The 25,443-nt window shown below is 42.4% G+C and overlaps 1 protein-coding gene across 1 annotated transcript in view; it reads left to right on the top strand.

Moving 5' to 3' along the window:
- Nucleotides 1-938: 938 nt before the first annotated feature.
- LOC306930816 (uncharacterized protein) overlaps nt 939-25,443 on the top strand; it is a gene marked incomplete at its 3' end in the record, with an annotated part of 124,140 nt that continues 99,635 nt past the window's right edge. Inside the window, exons 1-2 of the mRNA XM_079511911.1 lie at nt 939-989; nt 4,727-4,792. Of these exons, the coding sequence (XP_079368037.1) occupies nt 4,786-4,792 (7 nt within the window). The 5' untranslated portion in view covers nt 939-989; nt 4,727-4,785. The remainder of the gene's footprint in view (nt 990-4,726; nt 4,793-25,443) is intronic.

Here is a 25,443-nt window from a genome sequence, read left to right on the forward strand (position 1 = left end):
AGAACAGGCCATATATGGAGCCTGGGCATGGGCCCTGTCCAGAGCCCGGGCAGAGGCCTTTTGTGGTGGTTCTGGACAACCGTGGGTCCGACCGACTCGACACCGGGCACTGCACTCCCTGTGGGGGTGTGGAACACGTGTGTCGAATTTGAAGTCGGTGGGGCGAGTTACGTGGATTACAGACATACGTACACACAGAGACTTGGTGCAATTATAGATAGATATAGACTTGACTAGAGCGGTGCCCATTGGGCACTGGCCTATACTTGGAACGATGCAAGTTGGATTCATGCCCCACTCAGTTATTATGTCTGTGTCCCCTTTATGCCCATATGGAGCATATGGATATTCTTTGACAGGCATGCCCACATATGGAGTCTATGTGTGATGTCAGAACAGGCCAGTTCCATTATGGACCATGGGCAGGGGCCCTGTCCTGCGCCTGGGCAGAGGCCTTTTGTGGCGGTTCTGGACAACCTAGTTCCTTCAGCAGTACATCAACTAAAATGTTAAGCATTTTGCAGTAAAATGCTGTAAAAAATACAAGTGCTGTTTGTGGAATATCTGTTCAAATTACTCGATCAGAGCTAACTGTTGTATAATATTGCGTAAAAAATACTGATCAATGAAAAGGGGCCTCTATAATCGTAATAGTTATGCACAGTGCTTTTAAAGTGCTACTTGGGAGACTCAAGGCTGACCATTCAAGTTCCAGGGTAGTAGCCTGTGTTGTTGAAATAACTGTTATGTAACCAGATTTGAATTGTATTAGCTTGTACTGTTTGACACTCCCTGGTGGTTGTTCAGTGTATTTGTACACTTGTATCTTATTTTGATAACCTAACAAGCAGGAAGGAAGTGCTTCTTATTTTGATAAGCTCACAAGCAGGAAGTGCTTCGTTCTCATTCATGTGAAGATCTTACCTGAGGCAGCTGCATGTTACTGCTGTCCTTATGCTATCCTTCATGGTTTACACATGGCATTGTCTGTAAGTTGCTTTTTAGCATAGAAGTGTGCATTTGTTTGATAGTTAAGGTGCACCATTCTCATGTGTGAAATGTACAGTATGATTGGTTAATATGCTAACTGCTATGCAGCCATGCTAACAGAGCATGCTAATAATGTTATAGTTTGTATTTATTTCATTGTTTAGTACATTTAAAACAGATAATTCTGACATACAGACACTTATGGTCTGTATGTAAAGTTATAGACTTACATTCACTCCCCGTAGCGGCTCATTTGGTCTCTTATGTTTGTGTTGGTGAAATGTTATGTAGGCCTTAAATACTATGCTTGTCTGTTATTGTGTTTATAATGTTGAATATTGTCATTTGTGTGTTCCTCTGCCGTTTCACACTTTTCTTGAGTAAAGCTACCAAAAATCAACACACCGGCCTGTTGGAGCTTGATTAGGAACTTTTTAGCTGTCTGTCTAACTGAATAATATACGTTCATGGGGAGTCTTGGGGACAGCGTTTAGCGAGGACAGAAAAAGAACCCTGCTCTGCCACTATCCAGCTGGATAGTTTTTCTAGCTGTAAAATGACTATGATACAGTATGAGACTAACTTTCAGGGTCATTTGGTGCTGGTTGAGCGAAGGGTTCATAACCAGCCGTCTGCAAACCTATATAATGTTTTCAAGAGGTCACATTCATACAATGGAGTACAGTTGTTGCGGGGGGGGGGGGGGGGGGGGCTGATCAGATGGATAGTTTGGTGCGCAACCTTTCCAGTGATCTCCAAGTTCACCGGGTGTTGTGGCGTGTGTTTTGTTTCATGTCCTTGAAATACATTCATCAGCTTGCACCCAACCCAGCAGCACAGCACACTGTGCAGTGCACTAGGTGGTATTAGTAGTAATTTAGTAGTAGTTGTTGTAGTTTACTTCAGTTCTTTTAACAAAACATCAATGTCACCTGGCAGTAGCAGTGGTTGACAAAGTACTCAAGCCCAGTACTTTAGTCAAAGTACAGGTTGAATATTACTCAGAAAAGTTGCTAGGTCAAAGCAAGTAGGCCTACTAGAGTATAGGTTTAAAGATTCTTTGGTATTCAAAAGTACAAATTACAAAGAACATTTTACTCTTTTTAAAATATATATATATATATATATATATCATTTCTGTCTTAAAATGTTGACATTTTCCCTAAAATATCAGATCTAAAAACGATTGTGAGCTTAGATCTGCCTTCCTGCATGGAAATGTTGTGGAGTCAAAAGTACATATCTCTCTTTGAAATATAGGCCTATGAGTGAAAGTATCCAAAAAATAACACTCAATAAAAGTACAGATCAAAACAGAATAACAACTATTGTGTTGTCATAAATAGAGTGAGAGAAGATAAGACTGAACAAAGAGAGAGGGAGATAAAGGAAGGTAGAGTGATGAAAACTAAAATGTAAACATGGGCCCATCTCACCCAATCTGATGTCTTTACTGCAAAGTGAATATGTGAAATACAAGACATCTCTGGAAATTGCTTATTGGTTTACAACAAATAATGTAATTGTCTCCACCAGGCCGAAGGCATGGGGAGAGAGTATGTTTTGCACTCCGTCCGTGTGTGTGTGTGTGTGTGTGTGTGTCCGTCCGTCCGTCCGTCCTTCCGTCCGTCCGTTACCAGCTAATCTCCGGCACCGTTAACCCGGTCGATGCCAAACTTTGCACACACACTCCCTGGATGCCAATGATGAACCTCTGCCCCGCATTTTCCAGAACGGCCTGTTATAGCGCCACCATGAGGCAGCTTTTCTCATTTTTTACCTAAAACTGCACCGATCTGCGTGAAACGTTGCATGCACACTCCCTAGAGGCCAAGGACAAACCTTTGACCTGCATTTTCCACATCTGCCTTTTATAGCGCCACCAGGAGGCCGACTTTTGTAAAACACATTTTTTGATATTACTCCTCCAGATTCTGTCCAAAAATCTCACAAATCGTTACACAGTATCTCTATGGTCATGTGCTCAAGTCGGATCTGTCCGATATTTCATATTCCATCCTAATTGGCTAAAATTGGCTTTCACAGTTTGCAAGATTTTTGAACAAAAGCCTCAAATCATGAATGCAGCATGCAATTTACGTGAAATCTTTCACACATTTTCTTACTAGGCTGAGGAATATATCCCACCCTTTTCACATTGGCCTGGTTGATTTTTGCAAAACACATTTTTGGAACAAAATGCCTCAAATCATCCAATTGCCATCAAAGGCAAACATGTTTATATTACTCCTAAACATTTTCCCAAACATCTCACACAGTCCTATCCTCCTGGTGGAGACCTGTGCCCAGAAGGGCACTTTTTCTAGTTCTCTTCTAAATCCAGCCTTCGCTGGAAGGTCTTTGCTGTCCAACAAGAATTCTTTAGAGTATGTGAATTAATGTGATAAATCTGGGTTTTTGTATCCGTTCCTGTTTCTTAAATAAAAGGGAAGAAGAGGAATAAAATCATTCCGGTAATTAGTCAATAACTGCAACCATGGATATGCGGCTACAGTCATAGGCTCTGAACTGATTTATTATTCAAAGTCTGTCTAGCAGTCCTTGAAATACAAAACTGAAACATGAGCAAACTTTTCGTCCTTTCAAAATTGCTTCTGGTATGTCTTGAAGATTGTCATTATTATTTCTTGCTGGAAAGCAAAAACAACTTATTATTGTTATTTAGCTCTCCTGCTGACATCCAGACGCACGCACGCACGCACGCACGCACGCACGCACACTCTAACTATATACAGTATATGATGATTTGGGGTGGTACAGTACAGTAGAGGGACCACACGGTAACACTGTCATTTCTCGACCGTTTCGGACGTGGGGCGGCTCGCCTGAACCGGGCCGGCACCCTGGCCACGTTCCTGTGGGACTGGAACTTCTGGGGACCCCCACACGCATTTGCACAACTCACTTCACACGGGTGTGGTTTTTACTCCCTCATTAGCTCTGGATTTCCCTTCCCACCTATAGACGAATTCAGAAACTGGTCTCATGGTCGCAGCTTACGTATTTCCTGTAGGCGGAGCCGACATAACTGCGGGGTAAACCTGCCTCTTAAAAAACCTCTTCTAAGGTGAATGGTAGAGTGACTGATATACAGTCTGCCTCAAACGTTACTCTTTTACCTGCTTTTTACTAACACTAACATTACAAAGATGCCCAGAACATCGGGATGAACCTGTGTAGTTTATGGCTGCTCCAACAGTAGTGGCAACATTCCAAAAGAAACAAACAACAAAATGTCAAAATATCCACCGCGGTGGCTGAGAGCAGAGCCATAGAGTAATGGTTGAGACAAAGCAGTGAAAGGTCCTGAAAGATACATAACGTCAGTCTTACCCAATACCCAATCTTTCTGTTTTATGAACACAAGGCTGCTGTACTTTATACCTCATACTAAGCATTTAAAGTATGAGGTATAAAGTTGCCAGTTTGTAAAGCAGTGTTCATATACTGTACCTGTAGCTCTTTAGACATGTTCTGTTTCCACATGCTGTGACTTTTTGATATTCAATGTCCAGAAAAGAAGAGCTTGTTCTGTTCAACCATACTGAGTCAAAATATGTGGCAGTGGATTTTTGAGTTAATTATGATCACTGAAGAACAGACTGAATTGGCCTCTTCTGGTGTGTGTGTGTGTGTGTGTGTGTGTGTGTGTGTGTGTGTGTGTGTGTGTGTGTGTGTGTGTGTGTGTGTGTGTGTGTGTGTGTTAGTGTTACAGACAACTGCAACCAAGATATCCATCGAGAGAGACATAACCCCACCAACCGTTGCCAGATCATGCCTGGTAAGATTATACTCTCGTCTTTGATAGAAAGATGTTGGCTTGAATATCAGTATAATGTAACCTCTCTTGTTCAGTAATTGAACAAGAGAGGTGCTAAGAATTACAACCAACAATACATGGGGTGCTCTGCAGAGCGCGTGCAGTATCTCTAGTGTGACCTACCCGGGACTGTGCAAATCTTGAGTTGCAGCGGTCAGGACTCAAGGAAGCTTATTTCGATGTCCCAATAGTACCAATAATGTTATTAGTTTAAGTTTGGGGTTAGGGTTTGTCGGACCAATGGTACTTTGGAACAATGGGCCATATTGGCCGAATGTCATCGCAATAGGAAGCTGGGTGTCTATGACATAGACTACAGTTCACCTCTTGCCTTATTGGTGCCCCCTATAGGCAGAAGTGAAAGCGATTTTGGAGGTGCACTCTAAACAGGCCCCATAACATCCAATTTGGGGTTTATTGCGAACGAAGTGAGCACTAACTATAGAAGCTGGCCAAAACTGTGTGTGTGTGTGTGTGTGTGTGTGTGTGTGTGTGTGTGTGTGTGTGTGTGTGTGTGTGTGTGTGTGTGTGTGTGTGTGTGTGTGTGTGTGTGTGTGTGTGTGTGTGTGTGTGTGTGTGTGTGTGTGTGTGTCACGCTGTAACACCACCCGCCCGCCACCAGAGGGCAACTGAAATTGGAATGATACAGGTGTGTGTGTCAATCTGCCACAACATCTTTGTTCGCTTACCCCGTTTACGCGTCTTACTTGTTGTATTATACGTTAATATGACCCACTCACTTTTGGAAGCAAAGGCAAATAGTATGGAATATGTATGCTGTTCATGTGAGCTACAAAGCCCCCTATCTACAGTAAATATAGTTCATGTGTGGTACAAAGCCCCCTATCTACAGTAAATATAGTTCATGTGTGGTATAAAGCCCCCTATCTACAGTAAATATAGTTCATGTGTGGTACAAAGCCCCCTATCTACAGTAAATATAGTTCATGTGTGGTACAAAGCCCTCTATCTACAGTAAATATAGTTCATGTGTGGTATAAAGCCCCCTATCTACAGTAAATATAGTTAATGTGTGGTACAAAGCCCCCTATCTACAGTAAATATAGTTCATGTGTGGTACAAAGCCCCCTATCTACAGTAAATATAGTTCATGTGTGGTACAAAGCCCCCTATCTACAGTAAATATAGTTAATGTGTGGTACAAAGCCCCCTATCTACAGTAAATATAGTTCATGTGTGGTACAAAGCCCCCTATCTACAGTAAATATAGTTCATGTGTGGTACAAAGCCCCCTATCTACAGTAAATATAGTTCATGTGTGGTACAAAGCCCCCTATCTACAGTAAATATAGTTCATGTGTGGTACAAAGCCCCCTATCTACAGTACATATAGTTCATGTGTGGTACAAAGCCCCCTATCTACAGTAAATATAGTTCATGTGTGGTACAAAGCCCCCTATCTACAGTAAATATAGTTCATGTGTGGTACAAAGCCCTCTATCTACAGTAAATATAGTTCATGTGTGGTACAAAGCCCCCTATCTACAGTAAATATAGTTCATGTGTGGTACAAAGCCCCCTATCTACAGTAAATATAGTTCATGTGTGGTACAAAGCCCCCTATCTACAGTAAATATAGTTCATGTGTGGTACAAAGCCCCCTATCTACAGTAAATATAGTTCATGTGTGGTACAAAGCCCCCTATCTACAGTAAATATAGTTCATGTGTGGTACAAAGCCCTCTATCTACAGTAAATAGTTCATGTGTGGTACAAAGCCCCCTATCTACAGTAAATATAGTTCATGTGTGGTACAAAGCCCTCTATCTACAGTAAATATAGTTCATGTGTGGTACAAAGCCCCCTATCTACAGTAAATATAGTTCATGTGTGGTACAAAGCCCCCTATCTACAGTAAATATAGTTCATGTGTGGTACAAAGCCCCCTATCTACAGTAAATATAGTGCATGTGTGGTACAAAGCCCCCTATCTACAGTAAATATAGTTAATGTGTGGTACAAAGCCCCCTATCTACAGTAAATATAGTTCGTGTGGTACAAAGCCCCCTATCTACAGTAAATATAGTTCATGTGTGGTACAAAGCCCCCTATCTACAGTAAATATAGTTCATGTGTGGTATAAAGCCCCCTATCTACAGTAAATATAGTTCATGTGTGGTACAAAGCTCCCTATCTACAGTAAATATAGTTCATGTGTGGTACAAAGCTCCCTATCTACAGTAAATATAGTTCATGTGTGGTACAAAGCTCCCTATCTACAGTAAATATAGTTCATGTGTGGTACAAAGCTCCCTATCTACAGTAAATATAGTTCATGTGTGGTACAAAGCTCCCTATCTACAGTAAATATAGTTCATGTGTGGTACAAAGCCCCCTATCTACAGTAAATATAGTTCATGTGTGGTATAAAGCCCCCTATCTACAGTAAATATAGTTAATGTGTGGTACAAAGCCCCCTATCTACAGTAAATATAGTTCGTGTGGTACAAAGCCCCCTATCTACAGTAAATATAGTTCATGTGTGGTACAAAGCCCCCTATCTACAGTAAATATAGTTCATGTGTGGTATAAAGCCCCCTATCTACAGTAAATATAGTTCATGTGTGGTACAAAGCTCCCTATCTACAGTAAATATAGTTCATGTGTGGTACAAAGCTCCCTATCTACAGTAAATATAGTTCATGTGTGGTACAAAGCTCCCTATCTACAGTAAATATAGTTCATGTGTGGTACAAAGCCCCCTATCTACAGTAAATATAGTTCATGTGTGGTATAAAGCCCCCTATCTACAGTAAATATAGTTCATGTGTGGTATAAAGCCCTCTATCTACAGTAAATATAGTTCATGTGTGGTACAAAGCCCCCTATCTACAGTACATATAGTTCATGTGTGGTACAAAGCCCTCTATCTACAGTAAATATAGTTCATGTGTGGTATAAAGCCCTCTATCTACAGTAAATATAGTTAATGTGTGGTACAAAGCCCCCTATCTACAGTAAATATAGTTCATGTGTGGTACAAAGCCCTCTATCTACAGTAAATATAGTTCGTGTGTGGTACAAAGCCCCCTATCTACAGTAAATATAGTTCGTGTGTGGTACAAAGCCCCCTATCTACAGTAAATATAGTTCATGTGTGGTACAAAGCCCCCTATCTACAGTAAATATAGTTCATGTGTGGTACAAAGCCCCCTATCTACAGTAAATATAGTTCGTGTGTGGTACAAAGCCCCCTATCTACAGTAAATATAGTTCATGTGTGGTACAAAGCCCCCTATCTACAGTAAATATAGTTCATGTGTGGTACAAAGCCCCCTATCTACAGTAAATATAGTTCATGTGTGGTACAAAGCCCCCTATCTACAGTAAATATAGTTCATGTGTGGTACAAAGCCCCCTATCTACAGTAAATATAGTTCGTGTGTGGTACAAAGCCCCCTATCTACAGTAAATATAGTTCGTGTGTGGTACAAAGCCCCCTATCTACAGTAAATATAGTTCGTGTGTGGTACAAAGCCCCCTATCTACAGTAAATATAGTTCGTGTGTGGTACAAAGCCCCCTATCTACAGTACATATAGTTCATGTGTGGTACAAAGCCCCCTATCTACAGTAAATATAGTTCATGTGTGGTACAAAGCCCCCTATCTACAGTAAATATAGTTCATGTGTGGTACAAAGCCCCCTATCTACAGTAAATATAGTTCGTGTGTGGTACAAAGCCCCCTATCTACAGTAAATATAGTTCGTGTGTGGTACAAAGCCCCCTATCTACAGTAAATATAGTTCGTGTGTGGTACAAAGCCCCCTATCTACAGTAAATATAGTTCGTGTGTGGTACAAAGCCCCCTATCTACAGTACATATAGTTCATGTGTGGTACAAAGCCCCCTATCTACAGTAAATATAGTTCATGTGTGGTACAAAGCCCCCTATCTACAGTACATATAGTTCATGTGTGGTACAAAGCCCCCTATCTACAGTAAATATAGTTCATGTGTGGTACAAAGCCCCCTATCTACAGTAAATATAGTTCATGTGTGGTACAAAGCCCCCTATCTACAGTAAATATAGTTAATGTGTGGTACAAAGCCCCCTATCTACAGTAAATATAGTTCATGTGTGGTACAAAGCCCCCTATCTACAGTAAATATAGTTCATGTGTGGTATAAAGCCCCCTATCTACAGTAGTTAATGTGTGGTACAAAGCCTCCTATCTACAGTAGTTAATGTGTGGTATAAAGCCCCCTATCTACAGTAGTTAATGTGTGGTATAAAGCCCCCTATCTACAGTAGTTAATGTGTGGTATAAAGCCCCCTATCTACAGTAGTTAATGTGTGGTACAAAGCCCCCTATCTACAGTAGTTAATGTGTGGTACAAAGCCCCCTATCTACAGTAGTTAATGTGTGGTACAAAGCCCCCTATCTACAGTACATCTACAGTACATGTCACTTGAGGCTCTGCATTGTGTAGAGCTGCAGCACCCAAATGAGGTACATGTGAGAAAGTTGAAACAAAACAAAAATTGTGTGAACCTGCTGAAGTGTTAAACCAATTTTTAAACTTGACTAGCAATACTTATCTGCCATTATGCTGTTTTATTTTGAACATAATTATGTTTTTTCGGGCATGCGGGCAAGCACATAATCTCCATCTCGGCCTTCTGCCTGCCCGAGATAATTACTGGATTTCAAAATCAGCCTGGCCATTTAAATGGTTTTTTAACCTTTGGGCGGCAGAAAAGGCATGGGTGTATCTGCACTTTAAAGGTCCAATATATCATTGCTTTACAGAACCAATTGTCTTCTCAACTCGCTGTTTTCATTTTGTACATTGGCCTTTTAGCTGAAAGGAGGAGTGTGCAACACATGCTACTGAATTGAAAACCAAAACAACTTTTTTCACAGCAAATATTTTGATGGTAAATGCATCAGAAGGTAAGAACATTGTGGGTGTGTTTGATTTAGGCGTTACTGTGTCCCAGCATGTCTGTCCATACTGGGACATAGAGTATCCAGTTATTCCTACTGGTTTCTCCCTAATCCAATAATTCCTCCCACTGCTGTTGTATCCTACTGGCTCAAGTGCCAGTAAGGAGCCCCCTTTGTCGTACTGCTTTCATTCGACATTCCCCGCTGAAAGTTGCCGCCCTAACCACGTGAAGAAGTGTTAAATACCCTCCCTGCCCCGCTTTTCTCCGCCGAACAGGCCAATTATGTTGGTATAGACACTCTGCCGGATCCACTGCGGAGGCTACTCTGCAGTGGTGGGCAGGTACTACTTGACCATTACAACCACCCGAGTGCCCTGTTGTGAAACCATCTACCATGTACATGTACAGTAGCATTTGGTTAACAAACCCCATATATAACATCTGAGCCTCATCTGGGGAATGAACACACACACACACACACACACACACACACACACACACACACACACACACACACACACACACACACACACACACACACACACACCCCTCAGACATAATCAATCACTCTGCAGGAAGTTTGAGTTTTGAGGCCCTGCAGATGTTCACCATGCTGCTAGGTAGCCAGTCAGCAAAGGGACAGCGAACGCTGTAAGCATGTTGCACGCACTCACATACTGTACCTCTGTCTCATTAATTGTGTGCGTGCGTGCGTGCGTGCGTGCGTGCGTGCGTGCGTGCGTGCGTGCGTGCGTGCGCACTGTCTGCCGTATTTCTAACCTGGATATTGGATAGGGGAGCTGGCCAAATAACTTTTGAGAACCACTGCTCTAGGGCTCGGCTAGGGCTCGCAAGCTGCATGTCCGGCGATTTGTCTAATCAGATCTACACCATTAGCCACTTGGCTTCTGTTCCTTTGGCTGTGCATTTAAAAAATACTGTGTTTCAGTGAATCTCTTAATTATACCAACATTGTTCTTGTGTCCTTATATCATATTCTTATTGGTGAGATTATAAAGATTGCAACAAACAGTACGCCTGTCTCTTCGACATCATGCTTACTACAGAGAGAGAGAGAGAGAGATTTGATTTTCAAGACCTCTTTATTGATCTTTTTCCAGTACATGATAAACATGACAGTCGGATGATTATAGCCACCGGGTGCCTATAAAATATTAGAGATTTTAAAACACAGACGTGAAATAAAAACAATATTTTTTTGTCTTTATTTTTTTTCTTTAAAAAGCAATTTGTAAGGTGCCATCAATATTGACTGTGCATAGTGCAACTCCTACACACCACACCTGTAGAAACCCCCCAATGTCCCCCACCAGGCTGTAATAGGCCTTTTCAACTTTAATGCAAGCTGCCATTATCCCCTTTGCCATCATCAGGGGATCAACTGACCCCAAACCCTGTACCTTATTCCTCCTCGTTTTCCAAATTGCCAACTTAACAGATCCGTATAGACAAATTATTTGTTTACAAACATTGGGACTGGGCGCACGGGTGACTGTTTCATGTAATCAATTCTCAACAGAGCTCCAAACCTGTTGTTTTGGGGACCGCTGGTTTCAGTCCATTCAACCTCCTCTTGTGAGTTGGCTAGTGAGATGCACCCTAGGAGACATTTATACTTCAAAGCGCAACAGTGTTGCGCACAGCGAACAGCTGATATACAGCGATGCTCACATCGCATCGCGGATGCGACTATTGTGAGTGTAGAGGTCTGCGTGCGCAACACCATCGCGGGACGAAGCATAAATTATACTTGATGTGCTGCAGGTGCACGTGCAGCCATGCACAGACAGGCTCTGCTGCTGTGATCATGAGCGCACCTCCCGTTCTTATGACAGCGACTGGAGGTGTCATAAGACTGTTTTGAATTACTATGTATTGTTCACACACAACAGAAACCAATGGATTATATATTTCAAGGGCGAGAGACCACAATAAAAATCCTAATCATTCTTACTCCACACTGGGAGAAAAACAGCATCTAAAAGTTTGATTGGGCATTTTTTACACGTGAGTGCAGTTAGAACTTTTCCATTGCATCTTATGAGAGGAAGGGTTCTTCTGCTGCCGCTATGCGCGCGAATGCTGTTTCTTATCAGTGTGACGTCGTCTGTTAAGGCGTCTATACAAAATTGACCATTACTACAACAGGTCTTCTCTTACTACTGTATTTCAATAGAAAAATGTTCCTACTTAGCCTGGGACACTCAACAAACAAATGAAACACTGTTTCATCTCGTCCACAAAATGGACACCGCACCCTGTTACTGGTGTGCCAGATACCTGTTCGTAGCTTTTCAACGAGTGGTTTGTACAAGGCCCGCCAGCTGCCTTTCGGGGTAGGGCCTGGCCCAAAATAGCTGTCCCACCTTGATGCCTTCATTCCTGCCAGAGCATTGCAATGTACCACCTTCACACATAGTAAGGTACACTGCCTTTTGGTCATGTCCACAAGTTCTCCCAGCTCCGGAGTTGTGAACGACAGGAAACCCCCATCCTCCTGCCAATCCCCCACTACAGGAGAAACAGGAGGAAACCCCCATCCTCCTGCCAATCCCCCACTACAGGAGAAACAGTCAATGCAGGGAAGGCGTACTCCCCTTCTTCGTCCCACTGGTCACAGACAGTTTGATTTTCCACGAAAGCCCTATATCCCTCTGGTAGGGATCCATAGACCATCCATAGACTGAAACCATTCTCTGCACCTGCCGTGATGATCTTATTCTGGCCATTTGCCCCAGTACGTCCACCGATGTTCTTATAGACTTGAGGAGATGGCCCAACTTTACACAGCCCGCTTCCTTCATGTTGCGTACGCTAGCAGAGGACTAATAGAGAGAGAGAGAGAGAGCGAGAGAGCAGTTTGTTGTCACTCTGTCAGACTATAGGCTGTTTTATTTGCACTCAAGTAAATTTGCGTTGCATCTACATTTCCAATATCCCCGATTTGATAGTCCGACAATTCAACTGAGAAAGGTAGACTGAGAGAGATGCAGGGAGACACGCAGTGTGGTGCAAGCCCACTTTTGTTTTTGACAACATACTCTGAACACACACACACACACACACACACACACACACACACACACACACACACACACACACACACACACACACACACACACACACACACACACACACACACACGTGAAAATATTATCTCTCGACCCGCAGTCGGCTGGCTGTGATGATGATAAATGTCAACCATGACTTTAGTAGGCCTAAGTGAAAAACCGCTCTGCTTTATAAAACTCGGATATCAGGAGAGCGCATGTGAGATTGATAAGGGAAAACATCTGCGGATAACTCTCCCAGATGACATGCTGACATTTTGTCAATATGCAGAAACAGTAAATATGTCCATGTAATGAGCGATGTGCTGGGCATATTAATATGTACCATGTACACTGCTATTCATAGTGTTATCCCATTATGTGATTAAAAAGGCTATTATAATTTTCAAAACTTGTGACAGTTGCAGTATCTTTTCAATTAGAATCCAGATGGGAAGCTTGGTCTTCCAACAATATAGACAAAAAGGTGGTAGGTTGGCAAAAAAAAAAATATATATATATATACTTACATACATACATACATACACACACACACACACACACACACACACACACACACACACACACACACACACACACACACACACACACACACACAGACACAGACACATACACCCCAGTATATATATTTTACACATGTACAGTTTTCAGCTATACCTGTTTCTATGGGCCTCTAAAGCTATAACAACAGCACGCATTAGCACTATGACCCCATGATGAACATGGCTGGCTGTTAAATCGCCCGATTCAGTCACATCTTTGCACGTATACACATGCCATTAATTTGTGTACATATAATTTGTCCTCTCTGCTTTCTAATCACATCAAAATGTGCAAGAGAGCTATATATTATAAATGATGAGGTGATATTGATATGGTCAACAGAAACGAGTATGGCAGGTGTACAAGCTAGTTATGTGGCTCATGCTTAACGAGCATGGCAGGTGTACAAGCTAGTTATGTGGCTCATGCTTAACGAGCATGGCAGGTGTACAAGCTAGTTATGTGGCTCATGCTTAACGAGCATGGCAGGTGTACAAGCTAGTTATGTGGCTCATGCTTAGAGTACTCTTACATAGATGAAGTTACAGAGATTATTAATTTGTGCCACATTTATGTTTTGAATAACAAGATTAATCTTGCTGCGGTCTATCATTCACTCTAAAGGAGTGCTAATGAGAGGTTCTTCTTGCATACACCAAGATGTCTTTCTTGGGTTATGTTTTTTTTTACCATTGCATGCAATACGAATCGAAGCTGAGCACTTGTCTTTAAATCATTTTTACTTGGCTCCAAAAACAATTATTTCAGTTTGTGTTTTTGTTCAAGAAAAGTCTGACAGATCGAATCGCTGATTTGTTCAATGCATTTACTCAGTGCTTGTATGGCACCATAGTCCCCATGTGATATGTAAATGTGTGTGTTGTCTGCATAATTATGGTAAAATATTTTATTGTTTTCCATAATCTGAGCCAGTGGGAACATTCATATGTTGAACAATAGAGGCCCCAGAATGGAGCCTTGTGAAACTCTGAATGTCATTTTTGTCCGCTTAGATTAGATGTATAATTACCTATAGACACAAAATAATCCCTGTCATTTCTGCCCTGTGGGTGAATACTTCATTTTCACCTGAAGGGAAATTCATTGAAAATAGGGCTGAGTGAACATTGGGCCTAAAAAGGGGATCAGGAAATGTATAAAGGGACCTGGGCTTAGGGAATAGAGATGTGGGGAAATAGGGTTCAAAATTGGGTGAATTGCACTGAGAGAACAATGGACTGGCTGAGGGAACAAAGAATTAACCTCTTCCTGAAGGTGTCACAATATAATTATCCAGTGTGTTAAAGTAGATAACTAATATAATACTTAGTCACCCCCAGTACACCCCCCCCCCCCCCCCACCCCCACCATTGAATAACTTTACAACCTGCAGTTTAATAGAATTACAGTCTAAAATGTCTGTCATACAATTCCAATACCAACCCAGAAGGTGAGGGTGAAAACAGTCATACGGTAGCTCTTCTCAGAAGCCTTCTTTCTTGCATGGAGTAAATATGTTGTAGGCTAGACCTAGTTAGTTACTTTAGAAAAGCTATATTTTATTTTAAATGGCAATTGTGACTGTCTTTTGCTGCTGTGTGCATCTTGTGTCTGTTTAAGCAAGTTTGATAATGCAAGAGCTACCAACTATAGTTGTTTACTGAGATAAATTAGTGGTCAATAAGCTAAGATTTTAAGTGATTTGTTTACGAAAAATAAATTACGAAGAGTATTCGTAATGAGCAATATCATTGTGTGCGTGTGGGGGGGACAGCCAAGAAAAGCACAAGGGAGAGCTTGTATTGAGTGAATGAGATGTCAGTTTGAGGTGTGTGTGTGTGTGTGTGTGTGTGTGTGTGTGTGTGTGTGTGTGTGTGTGTGTGTGTGTGTGTGTGTGTGTGTGTGTGTGTGTGTGTGTGTGTGTGTGTGTGTGTGTGTGTGTGTGTGTGTGTGTGTGTGTGTGTGTTTGATCGCACAAAAGCAAGACATTTTGTGCCTTGTGTGTGTGCATGTGTACGTTTCACGTGCACGTGTGCAATGTGTGTGTGTGATCGCAAAAAAGAGCGAGAGAGCAATAGACAGACAGTGAGAGACAAAGTAAAGGAGTTTGCTGCATTACACAAACCCTCTCCCTCTCGTAGACACATGCCTGACAGAACTAAAATAGGGTAGCTGCTCCTGAGGGCACATAAACAAAACAAAAACCCCGCAAAAAGCAACAGCATTGTAAGGAGGACTACACTAGATTTCCTTCAGAGAGTAAGTAGCCATTTGCCCTTCAATGTCGTATTTTAAGTGCATAATCAAGTCCAGAGTAATTGAATACGTGGCTAGCATGCCAACTTATGACCGAACAAGGGAGGGAGGCGAGGGAGGGAGGAGTCGGATAGGAAAGAGAGCATAGACGCCACTCGAAATATGACAGAGTGGAGCGGAGAAACGAATAGCGACTGTGAGGCAATGGAGAGGATGGAAGAAGCAGGTGGGAAGAAGGGGGTGGGGGAGGGGGGGCATTGGAGCATGTAAGCTGATAGAAATGCTGCCCCCCATCTTTGGCTTTATATTTTTGATAATTTAGAGAAGCAGGTAGGGGAATTGATTTGATCAGATTCGGTCACAGTGTGCCAATGTCTGTATGCATGCACTTTTGCACACGTGCGATCGCACGCACGCACGCATGAGGTAACTCTTTCTTTCACCCTCCCTGTCTCCCCCTTGGAGAGAGCAGATAAAGGGCTGGCTTCCGTGGACGGGGAGAGAAATCAACTGATTCCTGTCACACTACAGAGACTATCAGTTCTTTGCTCAACCAAACCATCTACCTCCATCCTCCTTTGCTCCCTCCCAGGGGCGTTCTGTTTGTCTTCAACACAATCCCATAAAGCCAAGCCAACTGGGAGTTGTTTTTCCTTTCTTCTGTTGACTTTTCACCAACTCCAAGAGCATAGGCTAGAGAAAGTTCTGGCAAGACAAACAATTTGGGAGAACAAACTGGTTCTATTTGGATAAACAACACCCACATATCATGTTCATTTTAGCATTGAAGTGCTTTAGTATTTTCGGGGGGGAAGGGGACTCCCATTCATTTTCATTGAGATGGTCAGTAGGAGACAGAAGGGGAGAGAAAGTTCTGCTGGTCTCAGGTCTGTTCCTCCTGTCATAAGCTGCAACTACTGTACTATGCCTACACACTAACATTTGTACATTGCTCCCATACTGCATTTATCCAGTGCCAAGACTTGAGCTATGATGGCTGCATGAGAATAATGGTGACTGTATAACAGAGCAGCTCTGGACACATTAGCCAAGTTGTACAGCCTGTACAAGACTTAGCCAAAATATGCCAGTTCCATGCTCAAACAACCCCCCCCCACACACACTTATTGCCATAAGTGCATCTAATGATTACTACACAGCAAATTCTGGAGTGTTCGTTTAGCTCTGAATATGTATAAAGATGTTAAAATGGTGACTGCCTAATTTGCAGCCATAAATTAGAGACTGATATTGCATATAATGAGTATAATAAGGTTTATACAATTGACTGATGTGGCAATAATGACTGTTAAATGTAATTAAAGGACCACTTCACCCATTTTAAACCTAATTGGTCCTCACAAATTATGAGATGGCACCATTCTACTTAATCTGTGTCTCAGAGGAGGAGAGTTGAGAATCCTGCTTACGAGTAACATCAGTAGGCAGGTTTGATCATTTCAAACTTTATTATTATTATTACTTGCGCAAGGAGAGCGCGCAAGTATTGTGGTCGTGCTGGTACGAAGGCACGTATGCTTGGTGGTATACATACTGATGTTGATGGTGATATGATAATTAAGATATGTTTCAATGTCAGGTTATAACTGGCTGTCGATGGTGACGTAATTAGGATATGTTTCAGTGTCGGGTGAATTAAAGGTAATGTCTGACTCTGTATGTATACATGTATGTAATCTGAAACCTATCTTTATTACGTCACCATCAAAAGCCAGTGATAACCCGGCATTGATACATATCGATACGTCACCATCAACATGTACCTGTACCACCAAGCATACGCATAAAAAAGCCAGCCGACCACAGTATAGTACTTTCTGTGGTCTTTCTGTATAGTAATAACTGTTGTTATTTTTAGTATTACCTGCGTAAGCAGAGCGCGCAAGTACTGTGATCGCCTGGGTTTGTATGTATGTCAGTGTACTCCACCGGCCAATAAGGGATCCCCATTCTTGGTGACGTAACTAAGGTTCAAGGTTGGTATAAGGTCAATAACGGGTCTAAGGGATTTAGAACAGCAGTTGTATTAGACATTAGTTAGTAGCACTCAAAGTATAGAGGATTTACAAAGAATTTAGACCAGCAGTTGTACCTGGCAGTAGACACTAGACACTACCGGACACTTATATAGGGACTCTATAGGGAGCAGAGAGCTCTAGAACTCAAAGCAGCAGTCGTACCCAGACAGACAGCAGAGAGCTCTAGAACTCAGAGCAGCAGTCGTACCCAGACAGACAGCAGAGAGCTCTAGAACTCAGAGCAGCAGTCGTACCCAGACAGACAGCAGAGAGCTCTAGGACTCAGAGCAGTAGTCCTGACGTGCTCTGCTTGCGCACAAGTAGGCACCTCGACAGAGTGCATTTCTAGTTGTTATTATTATTATTATTATTGTCTCCACCAGGCCGAAGGCATGGGGGGAGAGTTTTGCACTCCGTCCGTCCATGTGTGTGTGTGTGTGTCCGTCCGTCCGTCCGTCCGTCCAACCGTCCGTCCAACCGTCCGTCCATCCGCGGACAGCTAATCTCCGGCACCGTTGGCTTGATCGCAGCCATACTCTGCACACACACTCCCTGAATGCCACAGCTGAACCTCTGCCCCAAGGTTTTCACATTGGCCTCTTATAGCGCCACCAGGCGCTATATGTGCAAAACAATTTTTTGGACAGTACACCTACAGATTTTGTCCAAACATCACACGGAAATTGTGATTTCCGTGAAATTGTGCACGGACATTACCAATAGGCCGAGGAAGAAATGCCACTTGAATCCATAATAATCTAGAGTGGAGATATTGGTAAGAAAAGTTATCTGTTAACACTCCGAACGCCCAGGACGAAGTTCTTTGTCCTTTCTATTAGTAACGCCCGACAAGTATTGTCCAAAAGACGAAGTTTATTGATACGAGAACAGATCGCATGGCTGTATAGCCCAGGCGCGCCTCCTGGGCTGTCCTCGGTGACGCGCAAGAGTGAGGCGTCATCGAAAAACTCCCTCCTCTGTTTAGCTGATGAAAACGAAAATCTTAAAACGTTCATAAATCGCGATCTAAATCTTTTTTTTCTGAAAAAAGATCCTGTGTTAGACGGCGCTCCGCGGTCCAGTCGCTAGTCTCGATAGATTTATTCTTGTCTCCCGTTGTTGTCGACAAGTCGACAACAACGACAAGTCGACTCTCGAGTGCTGTGGCTATTGTTAGCTGCTACACAACATCATGAACTTCCGGCCGGTCCGTCCGGAAAAAGCGTCCGTGTTTATAAATCGACTGGGCGCATGAATGTAATGGATTAAATAGTTCCGGGCAATTAAAGTGTTAATAAACAAGCCACAAAAACAATCTGAATATGTCTTGAGAGATTACATTGTTACCGACTCTATACAGCCTCGGGACTTGCTTAGTTTGTTTTTAGACCTATAAAAGAATGGATTCTGTTTTTCACAGCCAGGTATAATGACAGTTTATATATCCACATGCAGATATAGAGATATAGAGATATATAGATATATAGATATTCCACTGTTACGCTCTTAGTTTACGTATGATTCATGATAACTACTTTGTATGTATTTGATATATTACCATGCCTTTTTATTCTTTGTTTTTGCTTAATGTACAGTAAATCTGCTTAGCCTGTGCATTGTGAACACAAAAGTGCTCCACGTTCCCTTCACCCTTTTCCCACTATATTTTAGCCCTCTCGGCTTCCCGTAGATAATCACACTTGTGTGAAGTGAGGGGCGTGTGTGTAAAGGTGTAAAGGTGTATAGGTAATTCTCTTCCAAACAGTGTGCCGAGAGAGAGAGTTGACGGGAAGGAGGAGGGAGTTAAAGTACCTTTCACGTTGAGGGACGTACTTTGTCAAACTTGACTCTGATCCCTTTGAAAGAGCCGATAAGGTGCTGGCCTCCATGGAGAGCAAACTACTGATTCCCGTCACACTACAGAGAATATCAGTTTTTTTGCTCAACCAAACCATACTGTAGCCCTCATACCCCCAATCTCCCCCCCCTCTCTCCCTCTCTCTCCCTCTCTCAAGTAGTCTCCAACAAAAACCCATACAACCAGCCAACCGGGAGCAGTTTTTCCTTTCTTCTTTTGAAATGTCCTTAACTTAAGAGCATATACACAAACAGACAACAAGACTGAGAGAGAACAGCATATCTGATTGGATAAACAACAACAAGACTGAGAGAGAACAGCATAGCTGATTGGATAAACAACAAAATGTATTCATTTTAGCAGCCGCCACAAAAACATTGAGCACCTGCAAACAGAATTAACCATCACAATGACTGTTTCCATACATTTGGAGTGCTTTATTTTCCCAAAATATTGAAGAGGAGAGAACAATCCCATTTGTAATTCACTATACAGTAGGGGTGTAATGATATACTGTATAACTGTATCGAAATATCGACAGTATACAGTAGGAAGCAGCATGGGAGAGAATGTAATGGTTTGTAAAGTCTATGGTCCTCATTCACAACGGCGTTTACGCTCATAAAGTGACGTTACGTGAGCGGAGCGTGAGCGGACAGGCATTTACGTGGATTCCCACATTACGTGGGAATTCATGAACTTGAACGTGAACTTGACGGTGACGTTGTTTGGTCGGAAACTCCTCTAAAAGCTGCGCCAGCTCTCATGGTCGTGTACGGCTTGCGTAGATTTATTCAGAAGGCTTTAGTCTTCATGCTGAATCAATTAAAAGTCCCCAAATCTCAGATAAAATATGTAGGCATGTGTCCAAAACATTGGTCAGCACATAAAAAATGATAGCTTATATAAAAGCCAAGTATCACTTGTATGCCTAAATGCATGCATTCTAGAGGCAGGTTAGCCTAGAGTCCCATACAGAAACTGCCCCTGCAAGCCCGACACCTTTTTATTTATTTATTAGGATATTTCTAGCATGCGCGATTGCGCTGCTCACTTGACAGCTTTCTACTCGCAGTGCAACCGGCTCTCGCGGACTCGCGCTGCATGTTAAAAAACAAACTCACAATTATAATAAGAACATACACTTATCTGCATTCTGCACTGTACGAATCCAACGTTGTTTAGTGTAGTAGGCCTAATGCCTGCAGTAGGCCTATTGAAATTGTTTTGTTACGGAGCTCCTTTGAGTCAGTCTGACTTGTCGGTGTATGTGTGGGGAGGGGGGGGGGGGGACAGCAGCATGCTGCCGCTGAACAGTCCAATCTGGGTGAAATTCACATTGGAAAATGAATATAACGGCGCGGTGAGCCCGGCCCGGACAGAACAGATGATTTCTATGGTTCACAGACATGCCGGTCTGACAGACAGACAGCAGTCACAAGGGCTAATTAGCCCTATAAAAAAATAGAAGTCCACATTATTGCATCAGCGCGTGCAATTCGGCCAGTCATAGTTTTAAGCCAGTGCACCTTAATTAATTATAATATGGGGAACTTATAGGCTACTACATTGATCTCATCATGAGATCAATCAAGTTTGGTGCCAAATGTCCCGCGAATCATTTTAATATGACGACATCATGAAATGAACCTGGCTGCACTGGCTGACAAAGAGGATCTGACAAAGAGGAGGCTACCCGCTGTATATGGTTGAAATTTTAAATAGCTATAGGCCTATGCCTACGTGTCCATGACCAGAACAAATCCATTCTCCACATGGCATTCAGACGGATGACAGTGAGATGATATTCATCTATTCCCCGCATGAATCAATGCAGCTCTGATAATCGGATATCTATTTTACCTCTGCAGGCGAGTGTGCAATTGTTCTTTCTTTTTTTTTATAACCCTGCAGTGCATTCATCAGTAAGGGCTTTTATCATTGCCGAGTTGTAATATAGCATTTGGTCGTGTGGTGAACAGTACAAATTAACTTCTTTCTCATTATGTGAAAGTAACTGTAACATCAGTTAACTTATTAACGTTCTGACATTTAACAAGGAGTGAAGCAATGCGTGCCAAGTTGGCAAGTTTCGTTTATAATTATATACATAACTCGCGCTGTTTGCTTGAAGATCTGTCCGTGCAGAGACCCGCCTGTCAAAATTAACTGCTCTACAAGCTCATCGCGGCTGTTGTATATAATTTAAAGCTCTGTGCAGGCTATGATGACGTATTTCGATATTTCCTGTTGCCTTATATGGTGTGGGATGGGCGTGGATGTTCCATTTAACCAGGCGACACCAGGCGAATCGCTTGGGAAAAATGCGGAAAGGATATACACTCGCCGATCCGCACAAATGAAGTGATTACACCAGCTTCCCTGAATAAGATGGGAGCAAATCGTTGGTTGAGCGGACGGATTAATACGATACCAAATACGATCTGTTTCCGCATTATTTACACTGTGACGTATTTCTCCTTTGTCAATGAGGACCTATGCCTCTAAGTTAGCTTGCTAATTGATGGAACAGATTGACAATGGGTTAGGTTTACACATCTTGTCCCTGTACTGTTACCTCTTGTTGACAAACAGCTACACTGCCACACTAACTAAAGCTTGGATGTAGACAGAAAGCGATGTCCACTAGTGTTACTGGCTACTTGGAGGCATCTTTCCATCTCCTGTAACCAACCAATTTAGTTTGTCAAGTGAGCAAAAACCTTTTGTGTGTGCAAAATTAATGTGTAATGTATATTTACTAGCTAGGCATATTGTATTTTATTCTTTTAGCACATGACAAATAAATAATCTCTCATCGCAATATATTCAAAGTTAATGAAAAATGTTTGGCGGCTGCCAATTAAGTGCCAACCTAAGGTGCTAAGGCTCTGGGTTTCTGTTTTCATATTTTTTCTTCTATATTTCAAATTTGCATTTGCATTAGTTTGGCACAGTAGTTTAAACAAAATATGTACACATTATTTTGCAACCATATATATTTGTAATTGCATGATATACCATAAATAGTGTTTTCTTTTGATAAATTGTCTCTAAAATCGCAACTTGACTTCAACTGTCCCAGATATTTACTATCTCTCCCTGATTGACCATCTATATGGAAAGCATTCAAATGATAAATCTTGATAGGTTCAAGTCCCAAGGTTTTAGTTAAAAAGCACTTGTCATCCATGATCAGACTCCTCGACCAGCATATTATGTAAGGAAACTATACCCCCTCCACCCCCCTTTACGATAACAAATAACTTTAATCATGTCCCATAGAGTGTGTTCTCTTTTTCTCTTTGACCCTAGTGCTATCTGTCGTATAATGAGGAAAGACTGGGTAACTCGTTCTCTTCCTCCTCATCTTGCCCTTTTCCCTCCATGGAGATGGCAGATAAAGAGCTTGCCTAAATGCATGAGAAGGGAATAAGGGATAACTTCCTCTCTCTCTTTTACACACAAACGTAAATAGAGTGCACAGGAGTCAGGAGTGGAGAAAAGAGGGAGCAGAGATAGAGACAGAAGTTACATGCAGTTAGGCTAGAACATATACTTCGTAGTGGAAAAAGAAAGAAATCACATCTCCATGCCAATCACCAGCAAAAAGATTTTTCCGTTGCTGGAAACCATAGATATGTTGTGTCCCAACGTTTCAAGGCACGCACACCGACATCACAACGGTACTCTTTGGCCTGCAGAGTACACCTTTGTGATGTCACTTATCACATAGCCTGGAACTCACCTATGCTTTTTATGGCATAGGCAGCTCCCGGCAGGATCCGCCGGGAGAAACTATGCGCAGCTGCGCGACATGAGACTAATTGATTAGAGCGACAGAGAGAGAGAGGAGTGTGTGTGTATATGTGAGCGTGTGTGTGTCAATTTAACAAAGGTGCAGACGATCAGAAATCAGCAGAGAGTGAGTGATGTTTGCACTACTCTATGCCGAATTGAAGTGGACTCGGACCCAGACTTTCTCCCAGGAAATAAAAATGTCTGGGTTTCCGAGGCTACTGATCACATGACTACAAGTTGTAGACCTCCAGTTGTAGTCTAAACAGAAGGGGGACCTTTTTATTATTTCCCCACAACTCTAAGGTATATGAATGACACAGTTAAACGTTGAAAATGAGTGGTATTCCACTTTAAGCACCGAGAGGTGTGCGCAAGTGAGGTGCGAGCCACTTGATGCAGGCACTCACTCAGCTATTGCCTCACCCGGGCACACTTCAGAGCTTAAGCCCCCTGTTGCCAACTCAGCACCTACAAGTTGCATACTGAACAGTAAATAATCTGTTCTCAGATATAATGTAGGCCTACTTCCCAAATGTAACTGTGCCGGTAGATGAGACTACTTTGAGGCTGGTCTTCGTGCAGAGATCCAAGTCTGTGTTTAAGATAGCAATGCACACTGATTGTGCCAGACCACAACTCATTTTAACACATTTGTTGTTTATGGCGGAATATTCCGTCATATAAAATCCAATCGTTGTCTGCTTCTGATGGAATTTTCCGCCATGTAAGCTTTTTAATGATATAAAACGTGATTGCTGTAATCCATTTTTAAAGCTCCCGTTGCTTGGCCATGCCGTCTTTAGCGATACACATGTTTCGTGCATGCACACTGCCGTTCACTTCCTTGTTTACGGCCCGACTAAACTGTCTCTTCTCTCTAAATCTACGGTGCTCTCTATGGTTTTGATCAAAACGGCAATGTTCTGTCATAGTTTCTGACTTAATCAAGCATTTCGTTTGAAATATTAACGCTTCTAAAGAGACATCAAGGTAACGTGATGTAGTAATGGAAGATTTCACCTCCCGGTTTTGGGGGGAAATGGAAGGCGGGGCTTTTCAGAGTAAAATCTGCCCATCTGCTTGGCACTCCAGCGCCTTAAGACCATGGCTGTGAAATACTGTAGGCACAAGATCATTAGATATCTAGACCAGAAAAAGTGCTCCGCGCACGGGTCTCCACCAAGTCAGGTATGTTATTGTGGGCCAGCAACATTCAAAATTTGCCAATCGGAATGGAATATGAAAAATTGGACTCATCCATCTTGATCACATGACAAGAGATACTGTGTACCGATTTGCGTGATGTGCTGACAAAATCTGTAGGAGTAATATTAAAAAATGTGTTTAGCAAAAACCGGCCTCCTGATGGCGCTGTAAAAGGACAATTAGAAAAGGCTGGCATGTCTTCCTCTGCCTAGTGGGAATATGCGTGCCAAGTTTCACAGAAATCGGACACTATGTTTACTGTATGTTCTTTGAGGCAATTAAGCCACTCCTGCAAACTTTAGATGCCACAAAATCTGTAGGAGATACGTAATATCAAGAAAAGTGTTTTGCAAAAAGCGGCTCCCTGGTGGCGCTATAAAAGTATGTAAAATATTCAGGGCAGAAGTTTTTCCTTTGCCTCTAGGGAGTGTGCGTGCAAAGTTCCACGCCGATCGGTTCAGTTATAGTAGTGTTGTGGACTAACTTTCTGTGATGGAGGCGTGTGGAATGATGCCACAACAAGGAGTTTCAGTACTTGATGTTTACTGGCAGAACGGCAGAGTACAGGAGCACACATCCAACAGGCACAATAACAGCACTTTACAGCAGGTAGAACTTGGCACAACGCAGCAGTACAGGTAGGTGAACTCACGCTACTAATACTGTAATACAGTGTTTGGTGGGTGAGTCTGTCCGTGGTGGTCGGGTGGAGACGGAGGATTCCTCGGTACGTCTACACTCATTGAACACCGGAACATAACTGCTCAAACCGCGCGCGGAACAGACATGACACAGAACTCGCTCTGCCCAAGAGCCAATCAGAACACACAATGTCCAGTAAACGCACACACAATAGGTCGCAGGTAACACTGTAGTTGGGCATAGGTTGGCACTTGTTTCCG

The sequence above is a fragment of the Electrona antarctica genome, assembly GCF_951216825.1.
Source record: "Electrona antarctica genome assembly, chromosome: 10".
Lineage (NCBI taxonomy): Eukaryota > Metazoa > Chordata > Actinopteri > Myctophiformes > Myctophidae > Electrona > Electrona antarctica.